This window comes from Protopterus annectens, chromosome 5.part1 (assembly GCF_019279795.1).
Source record: "Protopterus annectens isolate FY-2018-M chromosome 5.part1, PAN1.0, whole genome shotgun sequence".
In the NCBI taxonomy this organism is placed as follows: domain Eukaryota; kingdom Metazoa; phylum Chordata; order Ceratodontiformes; family Protopteridae; genus Protopterus; species Protopterus annectens.
In genome coordinates, this window is record NC_056736.1 from 332072455 (window position 1) to 332094204 (window position 21750).

The 21750-nt window shown below is 35.9% G+C and overlaps 1 protein-coding gene across 1 annotated transcript in view; it reads left to right on the plus strand.

Moving 5' to 3' along the window:
• The window catches only part of LOC122803406 (interleukin-1 receptor type 2-like), a 207578-nt gene that overhangs the window by 27143 nt on the left and 158685 nt on the right, over nucleotides 1–21750 (plus strand). Inside the window, exon 2 of the mRNA XM_044073008.1 lies at nucleotides 16290–16370. Coding sequence (XP_043928943.1) covers nucleotides 16295–16370 — 76 coding nt within the window. The 5' untranslated portion in view covers nucleotides 16290–16294. The remainder of the gene's footprint in view (nucleotides 1–16289; nucleotides 16371–21750) is intronic.

A 21750-nucleotide genomic window follows, 5' to 3' on the forward strand; every position in this document is an offset into this window, starting at 1 on the left:
ATAATCAGTATTATTTAACACACTCAAGTGCAATATTAGACAAATAACTTAGGCATTGTTCAATTTGTAGTGTGTTTTGTATTACTTTAACTAGGTTAGTTAATTTAACTCAGGAGAGGGTATTCTTTTCTTGTATGTGTATTGGTAAATGTCTCTGTTCTTTCTTGAGTGTATTGGTAGTATTGTATTTGCTAGTTTATTCCTCTAGTATGTGTTGTTTCACTTTCCTTTGTAATCTCAAGAATTGAACTGATGCACGAAATTTCATTTTGGCTACACATGTGTAGTTCTAAACAGCAGTAAGTTTACTTTGACTTTGAAATTTACACCACATCAATAACACATCATTTTAGCCCTAAAACATTCTATTTTAAACAATGAGGTGACAAACATTCTCATTATAGACCAAATAATTTGAATAGATTTGCTTACTTTTTTAATTCACAATATTATAAACTAATGCAATTTATGAAAGTTTCAAAGAAATAGGTGTGAATGGAGCTTTAAATACATACTACACACACACACACACACACACACACACACACACACACACACACACATACAAACACACGCACTCTCACACACATACACACGCAGATACCACACTGTTTTTCCCCTTTTCCTCCCAAACCAATCAGGAATCTGTGTCAGCAGAATCTTCCAGGATGTAAACAAAGAGTGATGACATTTTTCAACTTTAAAGCAAAACACTGATGTTTTTTTTTTTTACTGAAGTCTCTCATGCTTCAAAAACATGGCCGCCAAATTGTATTGCTGCAGCAGTGAGATCATTCTTTTAAAGGAAATGGTTCCTCCCATCTCTCCTCTCTAACCAGTCAAAAGTATGTAAAACCAGTATCTCCATGGATACAGCTTCTTCCCCACACAATCCAGTCTTTAAGCAGAAGCACAGAATGCTGAAGTCTTTTGACTTAAAAAAATCACCACTGGAAATTTAAAGAAATATACTGAAGCCCCTCACCCTTCAGGATTGTGATATGTACTTGTAGTAACCCAGTAATGAGCATATTCTTTTAAGGGGACTGATTTCTCCTGTCTTTCAACCTCAGAACAGTCAGGGATCTGTAACAGCTGTGTCTCCAGACCCATCTGCTACTTCACATAAACAAACCTTGGAAAAGCATAAAATGGTAAAGTTTATTTGTAGTGCACGGAGCACCATGATTACACTCCAAAATCAGAAAAAAGATAAACGTAAAGCATTTCAGTAGCACAAGACCCAACCATAATAGTGCTTTCAGAAGTGTGTAACAATTGTTACACAACCCTTAAGCAGTGTTACAGTCGGGGTTTCATGAAGGGAACGTTCCCTCCCTCTCAACTGTCCCTGACTATCTTGCCTTATATTCTGCCTGTGGAATTTTACAGACATCAGTCTGTAAGTAACATAATTAGAACAGTATCTAAAAACTGCTCCTGACTTTTTCCCTCCAGTTATAATTACATGATCTCTGTGAGACAGCATTTGATAGGTGCTTTACTCACTATTAAAGACAGTAACACACTTTGCACTTTTTTCTTTTCTAACTGGTAGTACATGAAGTAATGAGTGATCCTAATCGGTTATTAAGTTCCCAACATAGATGCCAAGATTCACATCGCGAATACATTTCTTGGCATCCATAAGTCAAACTTATAACAACATGGCTATGATTGAAGAACCAATCATAACGCCCTGTATTTATAATTAGTTTATCAGGTAGGTGGTGACCCTTTTCAGTCACAACCTAGATACAAAAGTACAATTTTTACAAATGGTATGCAAGTTCTTCATCTTCTTCTTCATTCGGCTTTTCCCAGTTAGGGGTCGCCACAGCAGATCACCTGTCCGCTCATGATTGGCAGTGGAGTTTTACAGTGTCGAGTTGCCAGCCCGGCACCCAACCTTCCACAGAAGGCACATACATGCACACACCCATGCCTAGGGCCAATTTAGAGTGTCCAATCCACCTACAGCATGTCTTTGGGATGAGGGAGGAAACCAGAGCACCTGGAGGAAACCCACGTGACTACAGGGAAGACATGCAGACTCCGCACAGAAGGCACCCCAGCCGAGGATCGAACTGGAGAACCTCTTGCTGTGAGGTGGCAATGCTAACCGCTACACCACCATGACAACCCACAAATGATATGCAAGTTACAATTACAAAACATTTAGTCCAGTGGACATTACAAAGATATGTGCATGCAAAACATTTATACAATAGAGGAACTGCTGTGGAGTTTGAATAAGAGAGCATATGACTTACAGTAGAGGAATTTCTACATGGTCTGTAAATACAACAGAAGAGTTACTCTAAAATAACCGTACAGTAGTGGTGTTCCTGTCCTAAATGAAATAGTGATCAGCATGAAGAAAATACATACATAAATCCAGAGATAATGCTTCAGACAGAGTAGCTAATTGGATTTGTTTATCCAACATCCTAAAACAATGAGTGAGAAGGTCACTGAAAAACTAATCAGTAAAAACAAAATGAAAACTCCAGCAAAGCTAGAACTTCCACTGAGTGACCTCCCAAACCCCGGTTTATTGGCCTGAAATTGTCCATTAAAATGACGAAACAAGTCATGGGCATTCAGAATCACCAATTAGCTGAAACACCTGATGTTCATAAGGATCATTTGTATATATCCCATGTGCCACTGATACAAGAGGTTTGGGAGGTCATTCAGTGGAAGTTCTGGCTTTGTTGGAGTTTTCATTTTGTTTTTATCCAACATCCAGAAAACAGTTTCACTGGATTCTTAAAATAATATATTTTTCAAGCATTTCTTGAAAGAGTTCATAGTTTTATTATTTTTCATATCTGAGTGCAGATAACTCTAAAAGCAAGTCCTATACTAGAGTGTTTTTACCAATATTCTGTTTAAATCTTGGTCTGGATAAAATAAGAATATTATCCTGACTACTTAAAGTCTTCAGCTTTCAAACAAAAACAGTGCTGAATGTTTTAACAATACACTGAAGTCTCTCACCTTCAGGATAAAGACAAAGATAGCTATAATAACTCTGTTGTAAGTGTATTCTTTTCAGAGAAATGGTTTCTTCTGTATCTTTCCCTCATTCATTCAGAAATCTGTAACATCGACACCTCCATAGCTATACTGCTGTCCTACACAGTCCAACCTTCAAGAATAAAGGACAGAGTCTTTCAGCTGTAAAATAAAGTGCTACTATTTATAAAGATTAATCTAGGGTAGATTAATGTAGCAGTGTATTTCATATCCTACCATAACCTTCAGGTCAATCCCTATACTTACATAATTTCAATATTGCAAGGATCCTGATTTTTTAGCAGAGATTCAGCTAAAGCGTCTTCTGTCTGGTGACATGCGTGAATGGGCGTACCTTTGTTGAAGGTTGTGTGTCAGGGCTGGCAACTCGGCACATAAAAATCTACTGCCAATAATTAGCGGACCAGAGTTCCACTGTGGCGACCCCTAACCAGGAAAAGCCGAAAGACACAACAACATGTACAATGGTGAGGCTGGAGTAAGGGCTTTCATTTTATTTTTTTACAGTGCATGTGAATTCTTTGGAAGTATTTGAATGTTGAATCCCTGTGGTTGCTAAGAATTTTTACTGCAGGGTACGTGTTTTCTTGAGACAATGGCAGTACTTCAGAAGAGTACTTTGGTTATATCACTTCTATGTTGCATCAGCAACATCACTTATTCTGTGCTTGTTGACTCTTTTATTTTTCAGTGGCTAGAATCCTAGAATGAAGAAGGCTTTGTTTCCTGGCTCAGAGGAGACATTCTAGAAGGTTTCCAATGGTCATTCTGTTGTGGTTCATACTGGTCCAGAGATCATTCTTTTCTAGCATCAGTCAGCCTAATCTGTATTCCAGTTCCTCAACAGTCTTGCCAGCCACAGTTGTTGTTGTTTGTCTTTTGGCTTTTCCCGATAAGGGGTCGCCACAGTGGAACTCCGGTCCGCTAATGATTGGCAGTAGATTTTTACGAAATGCCGAGGTGCCAGCTCAACGCTCAACCTTCAATGAAGGCACGCCCATTTACGCACGCATGTCTTTCGAACACTACCCAACCGCGGGGAGGACATGCAGACTCCACACAGAAGGCACTCCCAAGCCCAGCCGAGAATCGAACGGGAGAACCTCTTGCTGTGAGGTAACAACGCTACCGCCGTACCACGGCGGCATACTGTTATAGTTTATTCACTGCTTTCACCATCTTGCAGATACTGAAAAATTAAGTTTGTTAAGTATATTTTTTAGCATTTTAAATTGAATTTAGGATCCTTAGAATGTTTTTCCATTGCTAAGTAAGTATAACTCTTACGTCAGATAATACTTTTTTTTTTGCTTTGGACAATATCCCATAACAAAATAAGATATTTTTTCTGAGCATCTACCATTCAATAACATTACACTAAACTGTATTAGTTCTATGGCATAACACTAAACTGGACTATTTCTATGGCACTATGCCAAACTGGATTAATTCTATGATATTACACCAAACTGGATTGGTTCCATTGCGTTATGCCAAGTTGGATGTATTCCATGTCATTAAACCAAGCTGGATATGTTCCATGGCATTACACTAACCTGAATTAGTCTACTCCAAGACGTAACCACTGATTTCAGTTATTTTCTTATTGTCTCTACATCACAGATATCTTGATATCAAAAGGCATTCTTCTGCTGAAAGTGTGCTATATCACAGGGCAATAATCCATGAAGTCTGATAAAACCTGAATGCAGTATCAGAAAGACTTATTTCTTAGTAGTATGCTCTTTATTTTATTATCCCAGATGTTTATTCATTGAATCATCTGCTACTTAACAGTGCTATTGTTGAACTATGGTCTCCTTATATGGCGCAAGTTCCCTGTACTGGAAGTCCACCAGCACCCTCTTATTAATGGAATGGATTAGTTTTTCTGATCATATCTGATGGGCCAGACTTGAGATGTGAGCATACTAAGCATAGCAACTTTCAGTCTGCTACAGGATTTTCTGTTTAGTCCTTACTCACCAGCATGCTGTACTGCACTGATATAAGTGTGCAAGCAATGTGCACCGTGAGGGTGTTATTCCCACCTAACTGGTGATGTGTATCTGTATATCCTGTCCACCTATAAGTTAGGGTTAATGTTATGGCTAGTTTACCCAAGAATTTAAGATACTATGCATGCCTTTAGAAGATCCCCATACCTTCCCTTTGAGATACCCAGGCAGGCAGGCATTGTTTCAGCATTCATAGTTCACCCCTTCATTGGTTCCTGTTATCTGGGTCATAGTCAGGGCTTCAACTTCTATGTCACAGAAACAGTGAAGTTGTTTGATGTATTTAGTTGTTTATTTTGGCATTTAATAATTTCATTTTTGTTAAATAAGAAAATTCAGTAGCAAAAGTTTCTTACCATTTTGTATAATTGGAACTTCAGGGTACGTTGTTTCTCATAGTTATCTTAAACACTTTCAGAAACTGGCTTTCCTATGCTTCCTTTACAGCTATAGTGCACATGTTTCTTGGATAACCCCTAAATTTTCCACAAAATGTTAATGTATTAGACATATGCATATATATATGTATATATATATATATATATATATATATATATATATATATATATATATATATACACACACACACACACATACACACACACCCAGATATATATATATATATATATATATATATATATATATATATATATATATATATATATATATATATATATATATATATATATATATATATATATATATATATATATATATGGGTCTACTTTGAAACATCTAAAACCCATAACATCTAATTTCATAATACTGGGACCAGAACATCTAAAACCCATAACATAAAATTTCATAATATCTAACACTACAAATCACAAGAAAATAACATCCCCTCCACATATTGTTGTTGTTGTGTCTTTTGGCTTTTCCCGGTTAGGGGTCGCCACAGCGGAACTCCGGTCCGCTAATGATTGGTAGTTGATTTTTACATGCCGAGTTACCAGCCCTGACACACAACCTTCAACTAAGGTACTCCCATTCACGCATGTCTCCACGCAGAAGACGCTCTAGCTGAGAATCGAACCGGACAGCGTCTTACTGTGAGGCGACAACACTACTGCAGCACCACCACCGTGGGTTCATCCCCTCCACATATAACGACACCAAACTACCAAACACACTTTTTACTACATTTCTGCAGGGGGCAAGCCCCCCTGCACCCCCCCATAAATTAAAAATACCAAATCCAAGATTGCACTACAGTGGGAAAAAGTTAATTTCCTAACCCCACTGTATCAAGTCCCCCGGCAAAAACGTAGTAAAAAGTGTGTTTGGTAGTTTGGTATCATTATATGTCATTATATGTGGATGTGATGTTATTTTCATGTGATTTGTACTGTTAGATGTTATGAAATTCAATGTTATGGGTTTTTTGGGTTTTAGATGTTCTGGTGTCAGTGTAATGAACTTAGATGTTATGGGTATTAGATGTTTTGAAGGGGACCCCTATATATATATATATATATATATATATATATATATATAGATAGATAGATAGCTAGATAGATAAATATATGTATGTATGTATGTATAACACACACACACAATCACATATACCTTTGGATTCAAAAAGGCTTACTGTGATGTGGAAACCTTAACTCTGAAGGTTTTTGCATTGCAGTAAACCTGAGTGATTCAGAGACTGCTCTTTCACTACATTTGCACTCTGAAAGTTGACCAGTCTCGCTGGCAGAGCAGAGGAGTGGCTAATGCAAATTTGCCATGTGCCTTCACTAGAAATATAAGAAGCAGGAATAATACATTTTCTCATAGGGAGGAAAAAACATATGCCATATTTTGATGCCATACATCCTTTCACCCCATGAAAATGACTGTGGCTGGGCTTGTACCTCAACTACAGGAAGGTATCATGGACCTGTAGGGGGTGAGTGTCTGCATATTTATGTGCGTGGCTGTGCATATACAAGTCTGTAGGGGGCGGGGCATGAATGCAGCTGCATGTGTGTGTGTGTGTGTGTGTGTGTGTGTGTGTGTGTGTGTGTGTGTGTGTGTGTGTGTGTGTGTGTCTGAGTGTCTGAGTGGTCTCCCTGCAGAAGAACACACACACACACACACACACACACACACACACACACACACACACACACACACACACACACACACACACACACACACACACACACACACACACACACACACACAAGCATATATATAACCCCTTTCTCCCATTTTGTGCATGGGATTGGAATATTGCATCAGCAGTGACTGTCATCTAAATCCAGTGCTCACACCATCTGGTAGCTGTATAACATTTATTTATTTAAGCAGCCTAATGCATAACCATTAATGACTGTCACTGTGGTATGAAGATGACCTAACCACAAGTGATGTCATAATGTTAACCTTCAAAATACAAAATATGCCATTTTTTAAATTCTTCCCATTGTTTATGACTTTTAGGTAATGCTTAGTTTGCATTTAAGGAGATTACTACAGAGGCTTAGCAGCAACAGGTCTGTTTCCTAAACAGAAACATTACTATTCTGATGATAGAAAGCAGATGAAATGGTGATATAGCAGAACTATCAGAAACAATGAACTAGTAATGCTTACTGCAGTATTTCTGTTCCCCTAAATACTGCTGACAAGTGTTGACATTCTACAACCTTCCAAACTGAGTTGCCATGGTTTCTTCTCTAACCTAGAGCTGCCTTCCTTAGATAGCCCTACTACATCAGCCTTTCATCTGCTTCGGCAAATGAAATTTTCGTTATAATATTAGGGCATAAACAAAGTAGGTGATCACTGACTAAGCAGACCATTGCTGTGACTCACTGTGGATAAGAATAGCAACAGTACATTTGGATACAGAGTATTAATAATTACTGGAAATAGCATTTATATCAGTGGAAACTGTGGCCAAAGATGAGTAAACAAAAATAGAACATTAAGTCTTGGCTGGGTTTCCTTTTTCTTAGAAACATCAACGCTGACTTTTCAGCTACTAAGCCACTTGATGTGTCATAATGCCAGTCATTATTTAGGAAAGTCTTTCAAATTTTTAAAGCGCTATCATTGCATATTGTAGCATAAGAACAAAAATATTATTATATACAGTTATTGCTTAGCTGCATGCAAGAGAAAGCCTGCAGAAACATTGTGTTCAAATGGCACAGTATTACAGCCAAGCAGAAATAGGAGTTAATATGACTAGTCATCTCAAGTGCAGATTAAGTACACTTACTAGAATCTAAGGCTCTTTATTCAGTTCTTTTAAGTGAAGGTTCTTTCCTATAAATGGTTTCTTACATCTTTAACTTTTGTCAGAAAAAACTTCCTGTCTGCCTGCCGCCTCATGTTGTCATGTATGTACTAGATGTAAATGACACACTGTAACTGGTGGGATTAGTGGTGCCTCTATTAACTACATCACCCTGCCAGACAGCTAAAGGAAAGAAGCAGCTTTGTTAATTAAGCTTCCCACAATATGTCAGTCCTCTCAATTGCTATGATTTAGGCATAGTGTTATGATTCTTGCCCTCTGATCAAGTCTTGTGCCTCCTATATTTACTGATTTTTTCATAAAGTCAGACCTATTTAAGGGTATCTGCATTACTAAACAAATATTTATTTTATGTATTTATTTTTATTTTACATTTGTTGACCAGGCTAGTCTAACTGGATATATGCCTATTTTCAGTAGAGGCCCGTGGAGAAAAGCTCCAACCATTGGCAGTGACAAAAAGGAAAATATAAATACATATATAGTAATAGCCAAGTGAATTACAATACATTAGCTACATAGTTGAGAACAAAAGTTTTACAGAGTAACTTAGTAGATTTAAGCTAAGATTAAATAGAGAACAAAAAACATAAAATTAAGGAAGTTTTTTTTTTGGTTGATATTCTATATTGCTTGAGGTCTAATTTCTGAAGACCAATTATTCTGAAAAATAAAAAATGTTCCTCTTTCTGATACTCTACTTTGGTTTTTCAAGACCAGTGCTATGATGTATAAGGATCAGAGTTTGAAAGGTATGCCTTACATTAGCCACTGCAGTTCCATCTGCTAACATCTGACGAAAGGGTCCTTTCTTAATTCTACAGTTAAGCAGAATAAGAGACAGTCTGTAGTTCTTCGTTACAAAATTAAAAACACCAATATCCACTGAAACGCGAACAGACCTCTGTGTCTTGGGAAATCCACACACTGCTTCAATCAAACCAACGATGGCTAGCAGCACAAAATAACGTTTTCTGAACAAACGTATATCTCGGACAATAACAGTATTGTAAAACCATTTAATAAATCCAAACTCCAAAATGGGTTAAGCACTTTCACTTGTATAATTACAAGCTTCATCAGAACACTACAAGTGAAAGCGCTTAACCCATTTTGGAGTTTGGATTTATTAAATGGTTTTACAATACTGTTATTCCTTCACCACCTCTCATTCAGAGCAAGGGAACTGTAAATCAAATGCTTAAGTCTTCCCTTCCCAGACAGCTGTATGGAAAAACAAAACACATTCATTAATACCAGCACTCGGTACCGCTGTCTCCAAACCAGTAGGCTGGAATACTACTACTACTACTACTACTACTACTACTACTACTACTACTACTATTACTACTATTACTACTACTACTACTACTACTACTGCTATTACTACTATTACTACTACTACTACTACTACTACTAGTACTATTACTACTACTACTACTACTACTACTATTACTATTATTACTACTATTACTACTACTACTACTAATAATAATAATAGCTTTAAATACTGAGTCTGTTGTAACAGTTTGAAAAAGTAATCGCTCCCAGAGTCACACTTCTTATCTAGTAATTATGCCAAATGTTTTCGAACTTTTAATTTACCACTATTCTGGGTTGTGGAAATACATTCAAGTTGTGCTTTCATGCTTGTTAGTGTATGAATATTTATGCCACCGGATCCTTCATTCAAAGATGCATGCCTCTATAAATGCCTATACAGTACCCACCAAAATCAGTATATATCTTTGATATCCAGCCACTTACACACCAAATAAATGGACTTCGCCAAAGCATACTATTGTCCAACAAAATCATTCTCTACCATGGGTTTGTCCCTTTTCCCAAGGTACAACAGTCTTGCAGCTGAGTATATTAAGTCTGGAAATGGAACCGATGCATGAGAAGAGCTTGCGGTGAGGGCTTGCTTTCTTTCCTAAAAACACTCCCTTCAAAAAGCAAGTTGATTACTGTGCTTTCAATTGTCTCACTATTCACTGAACTGGGTGTTTGTCACATGACATAGATCCCATGTCTTGCTTATTCATCTTGCTTTGCTGCACTAATTGTTACATATATAGGGCCACAGATACAAGCTTTACATGTAAGTATGAGTAGTTATGTCATACAATTCCTGAGCCTCAAAATATTCCATTCAGCTATCCATTTTTCTTATTTTAATTGCTTTTTGCTGTTTTACAGTGCAGTTGTGAACTTTATTTATTTATTTATTTATTTATTTATTTATTTATTTATTTTAATGTGGATATATCTGGCCTTAGTCCCACTTGTCAGGTACCCTTTTTCAGCCAATATTTAGTGAACAAACCTGTACAAGTACAATATCTACTATATGGTACATCTGTAATATAGAGAAACACAGAATAATTTCATACATTCTGACTGTGTTAAATGTTATAGTAGTGAAGTGGAGCACAATGATGCCTTTTGTTTAGGCAAAGGAATGAGTATTATCATTGACATTATTATCAATACCATTTGGTCAGTGCTAATATAGAATTCTGGTGGTTAACGCTCTGAGCTGTTAATGAGCTATTTCTTGTGCCCAGGGTACAGGGTTTAATTCTTTCTGCCTTCATTTGCAAGTCACTTAACCAGACAGTATTTCAGGGTTGCCTCTGAAAAGGGACAATTGTATTCAGTGGGCTTACCAGGTCAACAAATAGGTAAATACAAAACAGCAATATTTTTATTGTGCAGCTCAATATCATTTTTTTCAATGACATTGTGGAGGAAGGGATCTGCTTTGTAGTTTAGAAAATTATACTGTTCAGTCCTCAACAGTGTGTCACTGGAGTTGCATAATACTTGCATCTCAAGTACATAAAACACTAACCCCCTCTTTCCACCTCCCACTGAATGAAGACATTTACCTATCTCTCCCTTTCAACCAGTGATTAATATTAATGGCCTTCCTCCAGTGCTGTTTAATGAGCAGTGCAAACCCCCTTATCCCTATACCCTACTCATCCATACTCTGCCTTTTATGATGGCTACCCATGTGGGCCAAAAACCTGCTATCAACACACAAAGCTTAAGGTCACAAGATGAATCTATCTCCCTTTCTTTGTATTGACACCATCGGTCTGCTCACACTCTGCACTGTGTACAATTTTCAATGTGTTTATCTTCCCATGTGTATATTACTTCACACATTTTGTACAGAATATAAATTGTCACAGCTTAAACAATTCACCCAGTTTTGCCAGGACTCTTTTCAAGCTTAATCTGCCTTCCTCTATTCTATCAATATGGCAAAAGCTGGTACAAATTGTGGTTAATAATCTAGTTAAAATTCTAAAAACGGAAAATACAAAATCAAGTTTTTAACCACACCACTAAAATTTACATCTTACAAACATAAATAAAAAAGGGATTGGCTATAAGCAATCTGCAGTCTAAATTATGAGACTTTACAAAGTGGCCACAATATAAAACAAAACCTTGTTGGAACAGGACAGCTTAATAAAATCAAGTACACAACTTCACAGAAACATATGCAAAGCATGGATAAAAAAAAAATGGCCACAACAGTGAATAACCTTACAAACCATGGCTTTAACTATTAGCAAGCATGAAAAAAAATAGTATAAATAAATAAACAAACAAACAAAATTAACTAACAAAAGTAATGATCCGCTTTGCCTTCATGGGGAAAAGTAATAAGAAAATGAAATGTGTGTGTGTGTGTGTGTGTGTGTGTGTGTGTGTATGTGTGTGTGTGTGTGTGTGTGTGTGTGTGCGTGTGTGTGTGTTGTGCGCAATCACATGTGTGTGTGTATCTGAGTTTCTGTATACATGTAAAGGACTGTCAATCTGACTCTGCATGCATCTGTGTGCGACTATGATTGTGTGCATCTGTGCAGACATTAAATGCTTTGCTAACATATGTTGAGTATAAAACACTTCTTTCATAAAAAATGCATATTCTACAGCAACTTTGAAAGATTATGTGGTGGAATTATTTATTTTATATCAAAAATATAAAAGTGTATATATTAATAATAAAACAAATGCAAAACAATGTAACCATTAGCTCAATATTTAAGTACAACAATGTATAACAAGGGAAATAAGGGAACTTTCAAAGGTGGGGGCATCTGTGGCATCTAGCCTGACAACAGCCCTGGGCAGTCCATTATATCCCTGTAATGGTCATCCTGTTGGGCATTATTGCTTATGTAATGCTGACCTCAGCTATTTCATTTCTCAATTATTTGTTTATTTATTTTATCGAAAGAACAAAACGAAACTAATAAAAAGTCGTAAGTCATAATATGTCATTATTGTAAATACTTAAATGTACTAGCTGTATTTACTTCATTTTGTTTTATTTTTATTACAGTTACTTATTTCAGCTGATTACTGCATATGTAATTTTTTTCTTATGTTGTATTGGTGCACTGTTTTTCTTGGGTTTTGTATATTGCCTACTATGTTATCTTTTTATGTTTGTATTGCTGGAGCTTTTCTCCTCGGGTCTCAACTGAAAACGGGCCATTGGCTCAGATGGAGCAACCCGGTTAACAAATGTCAAATAAATAATAATAAATAAGCACATAAATAAAATTCACATTGTTATTATCTTAACGGTATCATATTAGGTCAGTTGAAACACTATTAATCAATACCAAGTAAGTCAAGGCACAAGTAATCAAGGTCACAATGTTTCTCCCCTGTCCCAGTTTTTGTACAGCTTGAAGGGGGATGGGTTTAGTAGAGCAGTATGGGAGGAAACTTTCTCTCTTGAGCTGAGGAGGGCAAAGTCAAAAGACACACAGGGGAACATTTTGAAAACTATGTTTGATAGACAACAACATTTTGAATGACTTGGGTAAATTTACCTAAGTAAGCAGTTCCCATTTCAGCTTATTAATTTATGTAGAGACATTGCCTGGTCCCATGGTCCCTGATTTTTGTTTACAAGTCAATAGCAAAATGTTATCACAAGAAATTGTATTACATTTTGATAAAAAACAGTGAAACTCCAATTACAGTACTATTTTATAACACACGTCTACTGTAACATTGCAGCTATGCCACATAGCAATGTATAGCATCATTTCATGTCACAGTTACATTCAGGGCACTCTTACAACCTAGTTCCTGTGTGACCTGCTATGTAGAAGCTGATGCTGAATCCTTTATAATTATGAACAAACATGGCAGATTAAAACAGCCTTCACTCTATCAACAGCAAGGCAACAGAGAATTGTACAAAGCTGTGGTCATGGGCACTGTGATAAATGAAGCATTGCACAACACAAATGGAAGGAAAAACACATATAGGACAAATTAATGTAAATATGAACAAGGAGCACTGCTTGGACTATAAGACTATTGCTTGGGTGATGTGGTGTCAATACCACTGCACTTCTACACAACACACTCAATATGCTAGCTCTTGTGCTATGTGTCAACCCCCAGGTTATGAAACAGTGAATGTTAAAATACGTGACCTCTTCGTTATCCTCTGTGCCTCCTTGCCACTGCCAGCCTATACAAATACTTAAGTCTGACTATTTTTATTATGAAACATACTTTGTGAGCAGGTGATAGTTAACCTACAGTCATGGAGGATACAGTTTGATGTGGTAGAATCAATGGCTATTGTTGAAATGGGACATTAGGGTTCCAGTTAGCAGTAATGTCATATTTCCATGCACTTGATGGTAAAACAAGAAACCAGAAGATGCACTAATACCAATTTTGCTACAGTCATACATACATGACTATAATTCTGTTATTTAATGGCATAAATGAATTGGCAGCAGAGCTTAGAGTTTATAAGAAACAGCTGGAGAATAATTTTCCTCCCTACATGCACACTTCATTTGTATAATAAATCAGCAAATTACTTAACTACCCAGCTGAACAAGGACTCCTCATATGTATGTACTTTTACAATATTACTTAGTTATTAAAAAGCAGTGATAATAATAATAGCAATGACAAGTCATTTACCCAGTGGTAAGGAAGACATAAAATGTATTTGCATGCATGTTAAAACATATAGGTGATTTATTTAAATTTGACCTAACATATGTTGCAAAACTTTAAAAAAATCTACAATTTAAAGATCTCCAGGGAAACACGGAAATCCAAAAAATATGAAAACATTCATAATAGAAATCAAGTTTTTAGATACAGTGACATATCCAGAGCTAAGTTCTTTTCTTTTTCTGTTCTTTGTAAAGTTGCTGTGACGTCATGTGACTCTGCCAGTATGACTTAAGCTTTGCAAGTGTACTAGACAGAAATTGCAATTTATTCGACTGTATAAGATTCACAGATTCACAGGTGACATTTCTCAGACAGTAAACCAAACTGCTACAGAAACACGAACTTTAACCAAAAGTGAAACCGCTTAGGCTGAACGCTTTTCCAACTCGCTTTTATTGAAATAAAATGAAGCGTTAAAAATTTAAAATACGCTTTTCGTCCTGAAACAATAATCGGACTTCTTCAGACTAACTGACAAACATCTGCATAATAGCAAGAAGTTGTTTAAATAACTAATTTTCACTCCATGAAGGTGGTTCATGACGTAATTTCTTAAAGTGAAACTTCTACTAGTACTGTTAAAGCCGTGATGGTATAAGTGTCACTATTAAAAATACGTACATTTGTTTATTAAAATGCATTTAAAAAGTACCTTACTTATATTATGAATTTAATATACTGAAATAATATTAAAATGAATCACAAACTAAATCTTTATAATATTAAAATTTCATCAAAATTTATTTTTGTATGGTTTTAATCTGTCTAAGGAGCGTTACTATGTTTCTTAATAGACAATACCCAACCCAATTTTTGGATCCTATAATAGAAGAGGTTAATATAAAAAGGCTAAATGGTTACTTCAAACCTATATTAAAGAAACAACATCACAATTCCTCATTAGAAGAGGTAACCCAGTTTGAATTTAGAATTAATGATCAGTCACATCCTGTTAAATATAATTTTGATCGTCCGAAGTCCGATTATTGTTTCAAGATGAAAAGCGTATTTTAAATTTTTAACGCTTCATTTTATTTCAATAAAAGCGAGTTAGAAAAGCATTCAGCCTAAGCGGTTTCACTTTTGGTTTATTTCTCAGACAGTACTTAACATACTGTGATAGTGGTATTCTATTTACTTCTATAATTCATTTATCTTAAATATACTGCCATAGTGGTAATCTATTTATTTCTATACTTTCTTTATTTTAAATATAACCTAGGTGCCTTTATATTATTAGTTGTAAATTGTAAACTATGTTCTAACTTCTTTAATACTGTATTGTGCTTCTCATAGGTGTTAACAGTGGAGCTTTTCTCCCCAGACCTCCTCTGATAAAGGGCAACGACTCAGTCAGATTAACCCGGTCAGCAAATGTCAAATAAATAAATAATGTATTCTTATAGTAGTAGTCTATTTATTTTTGTAATGTATTTATTTTACATTTGTTAATGCGTAGGTGAGCTGGTCTGTAAACCCTTTTCAACAAAGACCCAGACCAAACGCAATAATAAAAATGAACAACACTGTTTGGAATCAACAAGCAAGTTTTACACATGGAAGTGTACATACAGACGGGCACTGATAATGCAGATGTATGAAGAAAATAATCTTACTTTCAGAACTCACCTAAAGCCATGTATACCTACTTTACCCATACTGCTGTTTGATGACAATTTATATTTTACCTTGGTTCTCTGTATTGTATGTAGAGATAATCCAAATCTGATCTGGCCTTAGTTTTGAAGTTTTTTTTTGTACTCTTTTACAGAATTTATATTTGGAAAAATGTTGTACGATACCTGCAAAAACTTGGAAAAAACTTCTAGTTAAGGCACACAAGATTTTCCAAAATGAAAATAGAAAAAGAATCCCATTTATGCAACAACTTTCTCAGATTGAATTGTTGTTATCATCATAACTTTTTATATTGTTTTTATATATTTCAGAAGTCATGAAGTTCCAGGTTTTTGGAATGTTATCAGTGGGAATTCTCTGTACCACGATCAGTATGCTGCTTGCAAGCACAGGTAAAGAATGTTGCATAAAGGTTCACCTAACAGCAGTGGACTCCATCTTTCATCAGAAGTTACTATGTAGAAAATGATTCATATAACAGACAGTAAGTCTCACATTGAGCTGAAAATTCAAGTGATGAAAAGAAGGTGTTATTAAACAACAGAGAAGTAATGCATGCAATGTTTCTCTCTGTCTAACGTCAGTAAAATAGACATGTCCTAACACTAGTGTAAATGTTAATGACAGGTCATCCAGTTTGTGGAGTTGCATTCTACTCTGCAATTGTGCATTGAATTAGTACCTTTTTTGTATCATCAAAACTGATGTGATGAAAAAGTGGGTGTTATTAGACAAAACATAAAAAGTAATGGTATGGGTAACTACTATCAAAAATGGAGCAAAGCCACCTAGGATATTCTATTTATTTTGGTTTGGTGTGATGTCTGTCTTAGATAAATAATTTTTGGAAGCATGGTACAAGCATTCCATGAATGCGTGGATAGTAAATCTCCCTTATCAAGCTATTCATGATGCCATTTTTTAAGTGACAGTTATTTATCTAAATTCTAGAGACTTTCTAGGGGCTGCTTCTCCCATCATTAGCTGCCATCATCAAGCTCACACATTATACTCAGTTATCCTGTCCTTCTAGTGGAAGAACTAGAAGAGAGTGCTTTATGCATCTCTTCTCAGACTGTTGCCAGGTTTTCTGTTTAGGTTTGTTGAAGGACACACTGTAGTTTGTCACTTTCATCCTAGTTAGCCCTGCATTCTGCACTCTTGGACTCTGATGGGTAATGCTAACCATGATGAAAGTATGTCTGTTCCTGTATTCATTCTCACAACAGTTGCTATGACTCTCCTTCAAAGTACTTCGACATGCTACATATCTATTTGTTTTCATTAAAAGCTTGTCACACTGTAACTCAATGCCTCTCAACCTCTTAATGCAAAAAATCTGGATAAATCTCGACAAAATGGGGGGACAAATAGGGGCATATTTTAAATATTGCTCTTATAAACTTAGAAAGTTGCTAGAGTAACAGGGTTTGTTTTAACATACATTTTCTGAAAGATGTGAAATCTGAAACTCAAATGTATGTCATTATTTAGTGACTTCAATCCTGAGATCACCCCAGTGATTTGCCAGGAATAAAGAGGAACAGGCCAAAAATATGAGCAGAAAATCTGGACATTCTGCGAAAATCTGTACAGTTGAGAGGTACTCCCTTCCTCTTACCACCACCAGCACCATACTCAAACAGCCCAGTTACTGCTCGCACTGGGAAAAGAACTGTGCACAGTAACCACAAGTTGGGTAACATTAATAAAAGCACTCACAATGTAAGGCAGTAATGCAGAAAGACAGTACGTACCAGAAAGCAATCAGATACTGAAGCTACTGCTATAGCCATTATACAAAGCACGCAAATTTAAATTAACAGAACACAAAAACAAAAACACTGGCATTTCTCATGACGTCCTTTGTCCTTTTTTCAAAGATTAGAATAAAAAAAGAAACTTTGTAGGGGAGGGATAATTGTGGCAAGATACAGAATGTTGTACAAGACAAGTCTTCCATACGCTACAAACTACTAAAATACAGATATGTTTCAAATGTTGACAGTGCCATTAACTAGCTTCTGTAGTCAATGCACAGAACGTTAAGCAAATGCAACAAGAGTAAGCATAAAGATATGAGCCAAACCCACCAAATAAAATCTGTCACTTGACAGCAGTAATTTGTAAGACAGGAAACAGCTAGATATTTTTTAAGACTCATTTACCCAGACTATATACATGTAGATGGGTGCAGAGTTCATGGGACTAAGAATTGGGTTCTTCCTTAACATATATTTCTAACAGCTGTTTTGCTTAACTCTGTTTCTTTGGTTGGGTCCTGATTGCTGTTTGCTCATTATTTCATTATTTCCTCCTGTGTGGTTGCTTTCCTGTATTTTTTTTTATGCTTTTTTCAGCTGACAGCACATGAGCTACATTGGTAATGTAAATCTCATCTGAAAAAGACCACTTGTGCCAACTGCATGTACTAGATTAAAAAAAGAACATAAATAAAAATAAAACAGATTGTCTCATAGGTAACATGAATCATACAACCAAACTTTATTGATTACAAAACCCTGAAAATGAGCTAGAATATATTCATAGCAGGCAAAAGGCAAAGGAGGTTGCTGGGAAGGAAACAAGATATGAAGATCTCTGTGACTCAGACTGTCAGCTTCTCATTGCAACATTTAAAACTAGGGACCAAAACAATCAGTCTGTTCTATTAATTTTAGGACTCCTCAGTAACTCCCACTTGCTGCCTTTCCAAGTTTACCATTTCCCCAGTACAGTTTCATTTTGATGTTAAATTACATTTGTACGACCAAGCAGTGCTGAAAAAAACTTCTTTATTTCTTAGAAAGAGCTCTTCCATTTCTTGTTTCTGGGTCATAGACAAAATTGTATCTATTTAAACAGCATGGATAAACTTTCCTGGTATTGCACTATTTACCTCACCTCATAGACTGACTATAGATGTTTCAGCTTCTCTTCTGGGTTTTAACACTTTTATGTGATATATCTGTTAAAGTCTTCCCTTTCCAGTTTGTCTTATTTTGTAGTTCATGTCATCCATTTTGTCTGCCACCTCAAAGAGTCTTTGGCATCTTGATACAAAATTATTCTCAGTTGACAAGGCAAAAAACAATACTTTGTCTACATTTTAAACTCCCTCAGCCAGGTATCCTTGTTTTCCAACCTCTGTTGCATTTCCTGAACCCCTTGGATATGTTTCTTAACTATTGACATAACAATTTTAACCTATCTTCCATTATTAAATGGGATTTTCACTTCCTCCCAAGTTCCTTTGCTATGTCCAGACATTCTTCAGGATGTTTCCCATATAGTAACACAAAAGGGACAAATTCTGTTGATGCTTAGGGCACCAGTCTAACACCAAACAAGATGTAAGGAAGCAACTGATTCCAGTTCGTATCATCTTGTTCTATGACCTTCTTTAACACAGATTTTAGAGTCTTACTGAAGGACTTCACTGACTTGTCAATCTGAGGGTCATACATCGAAGTTCTTAACTATTTTGCATAAAAGCTGGTGCATTATAATGGACATAAATGGGGTTTCCTACTCTGTGAGTATTTCTTTTGATATCCCTTCCCTGCAGAAACCTAGCATCATTTAATTAACTACTGACTTAGAATTGACTCTTTGCCCTGTTTCTTTGAAAAACTCTGTAGCATAGTCAATAATTACCTGGCTGTATTGGTAGCCATTACTAGATTTTACTAATGGATGTACGAGATTCATGGATATCCAACTGAATGGAACCTCAATAATAAACATAGTTATCACAAGGCTTCTGAATCCAGGATGTTCTGCAATCTTTTGACAATCTGGGTAAGCTGCACCTAATTTCTCAATGCTTTTCATTACATAAATTAAACACTGCTACAGTACTAGCTTTAGTCTGATTCATCACTGTCTTCCCAAAATATGACTATGTACCTGTTTCATCAGCAAGCATTTAAAATATTGTGAAGATAAATTTTAACTATTTATTCTTTGTCTATATTCAACCTGTAACATAAGTCATTCTTCAGCTCATAATATGGGACTGGCATGGGGGGCTACCTTGCTCATATGTCTCTCATTCCACCCTGGCTACATCTTCTCTCTACCATTGTGATTTCTTATTTTTTTTATAATTTATTTACAAATCTGCAAAGTCAGGAATACTTTCATTGGTATACTTATATGAAGTGGGGGATAAAGTCTCTTCACATAGGATTACAGGTATAGCTCTACCTTGTCCTATATCTTCATCTAAGACAACCCATACCAGTGATTTTTATTCTGTTCTTGGCTTTGACAACTTTTTAACTTTTACTCTAACTTCTATTTTTAATTACCAACTGCTGAGAGTCCTGTTTCTAACTAGGTCTCTGTTTTAATATTACAGAGTAAAACCTTGAGTTCTGTACAGATCCTCCTCCTTTACTCAGTGAGTTTATCACTATGGGTCTTTTCCTTTCTGTCTCCACATAAGCACCCTTCACTTCTTTAGTGAATGTAATACTGACAATGTTCCATACTATGCACTTGGAGGTCTTTCCTTTCAAGTCTGTGTAATATTTTTTTTCACTAACTTAACAACTGGTGCTATCTGATAGTACACAGCATCTTCCCTGGTCTTCTAGCCAAAACCAGATTTAACTTCCATTTGAAGTTTCTACACCTACCCTTTTTATTTATCAGGCATATATATTTTAACAGTATATTAGGCTGTCATTGTTTTCCTTTATTCTTACTTGGAGTACATTCAGAACTGTGTGTTCTCTATAGTGCCAGGTGATACTGCCCTTTGCATTCTTACTAGAGATATACTCAGAGCTGCATGTTCTTAATACTGTGTCATGCTGCTTCTGCCCCCTCCCCCCATTTTTACTTGAAGTATATTCAGTCCACAGATTATTCCCCACAATTTCCACAGTGCCTTGAGCTGGAGGAAATCTTTATCTATTACAACATCTTGTGTTTACTTATGAACTTAAGTTACTGGCAGAAGAACTTTACCTAACATTATCTGAATTTCTATGTGTTAGAAAGTACTCTTTCTAATCTCCACAAACACATATCATTTCTAATTTGCTGTTGTCATAGGTTTATGCTTGTAGAGATAAGGTTACTTAATAAGTGTGACCATGCTCCCAAAATCTAGTAATCCTTCAGTGACTTTCCATCCACCAATACTATGCATTTAGCTAACGTAATCATGACACAAAGGCCACATGCTGATTCTGATGGTCTAACAAACATTTAATCACATTTCATCAGTACAGTTTCATTATTAACATTTTACTTACAAATTACATTTGGAAGATGCACAATATGCAATTTTTTTGTTAACAGTGTGTTTACAAATTGCCCTTTTATTAGCTACAGCAATATCAGTTAAAAAATTTTAGTAATGCTTCTTTTCTTCCCACATTTACTCACACACAAAACAAGTCAGTCTTTCTTCTCACTTGATGAAACAAGTCTCAAATGCAGATGCACAAGTAGGCTGTAAAGCTGGTACAAAATTGTGTGATTTGATGAAATTATTTAATTTTTCCTGGTTCTCCACTAGTGTAGTAAGAAGATATAATTAAAGCAGAGTTTTTAAGTTTATTGTCCTTTATCTGCAGTGAAAAATAAGCAAATGAAACCAAACCATTTGTTAACAAGCAAACACAGTCTTACATTTCAATCAGGCTTCCAACTCCAGAAAAAAAAAACATTGTGTAGTTCCTGGTAAAAATCCAAGTACTTCACTTGGGACTTCAGCAGAGATCTAGCTAGCATTTCTGGCACCTACTGCCAGTGTGT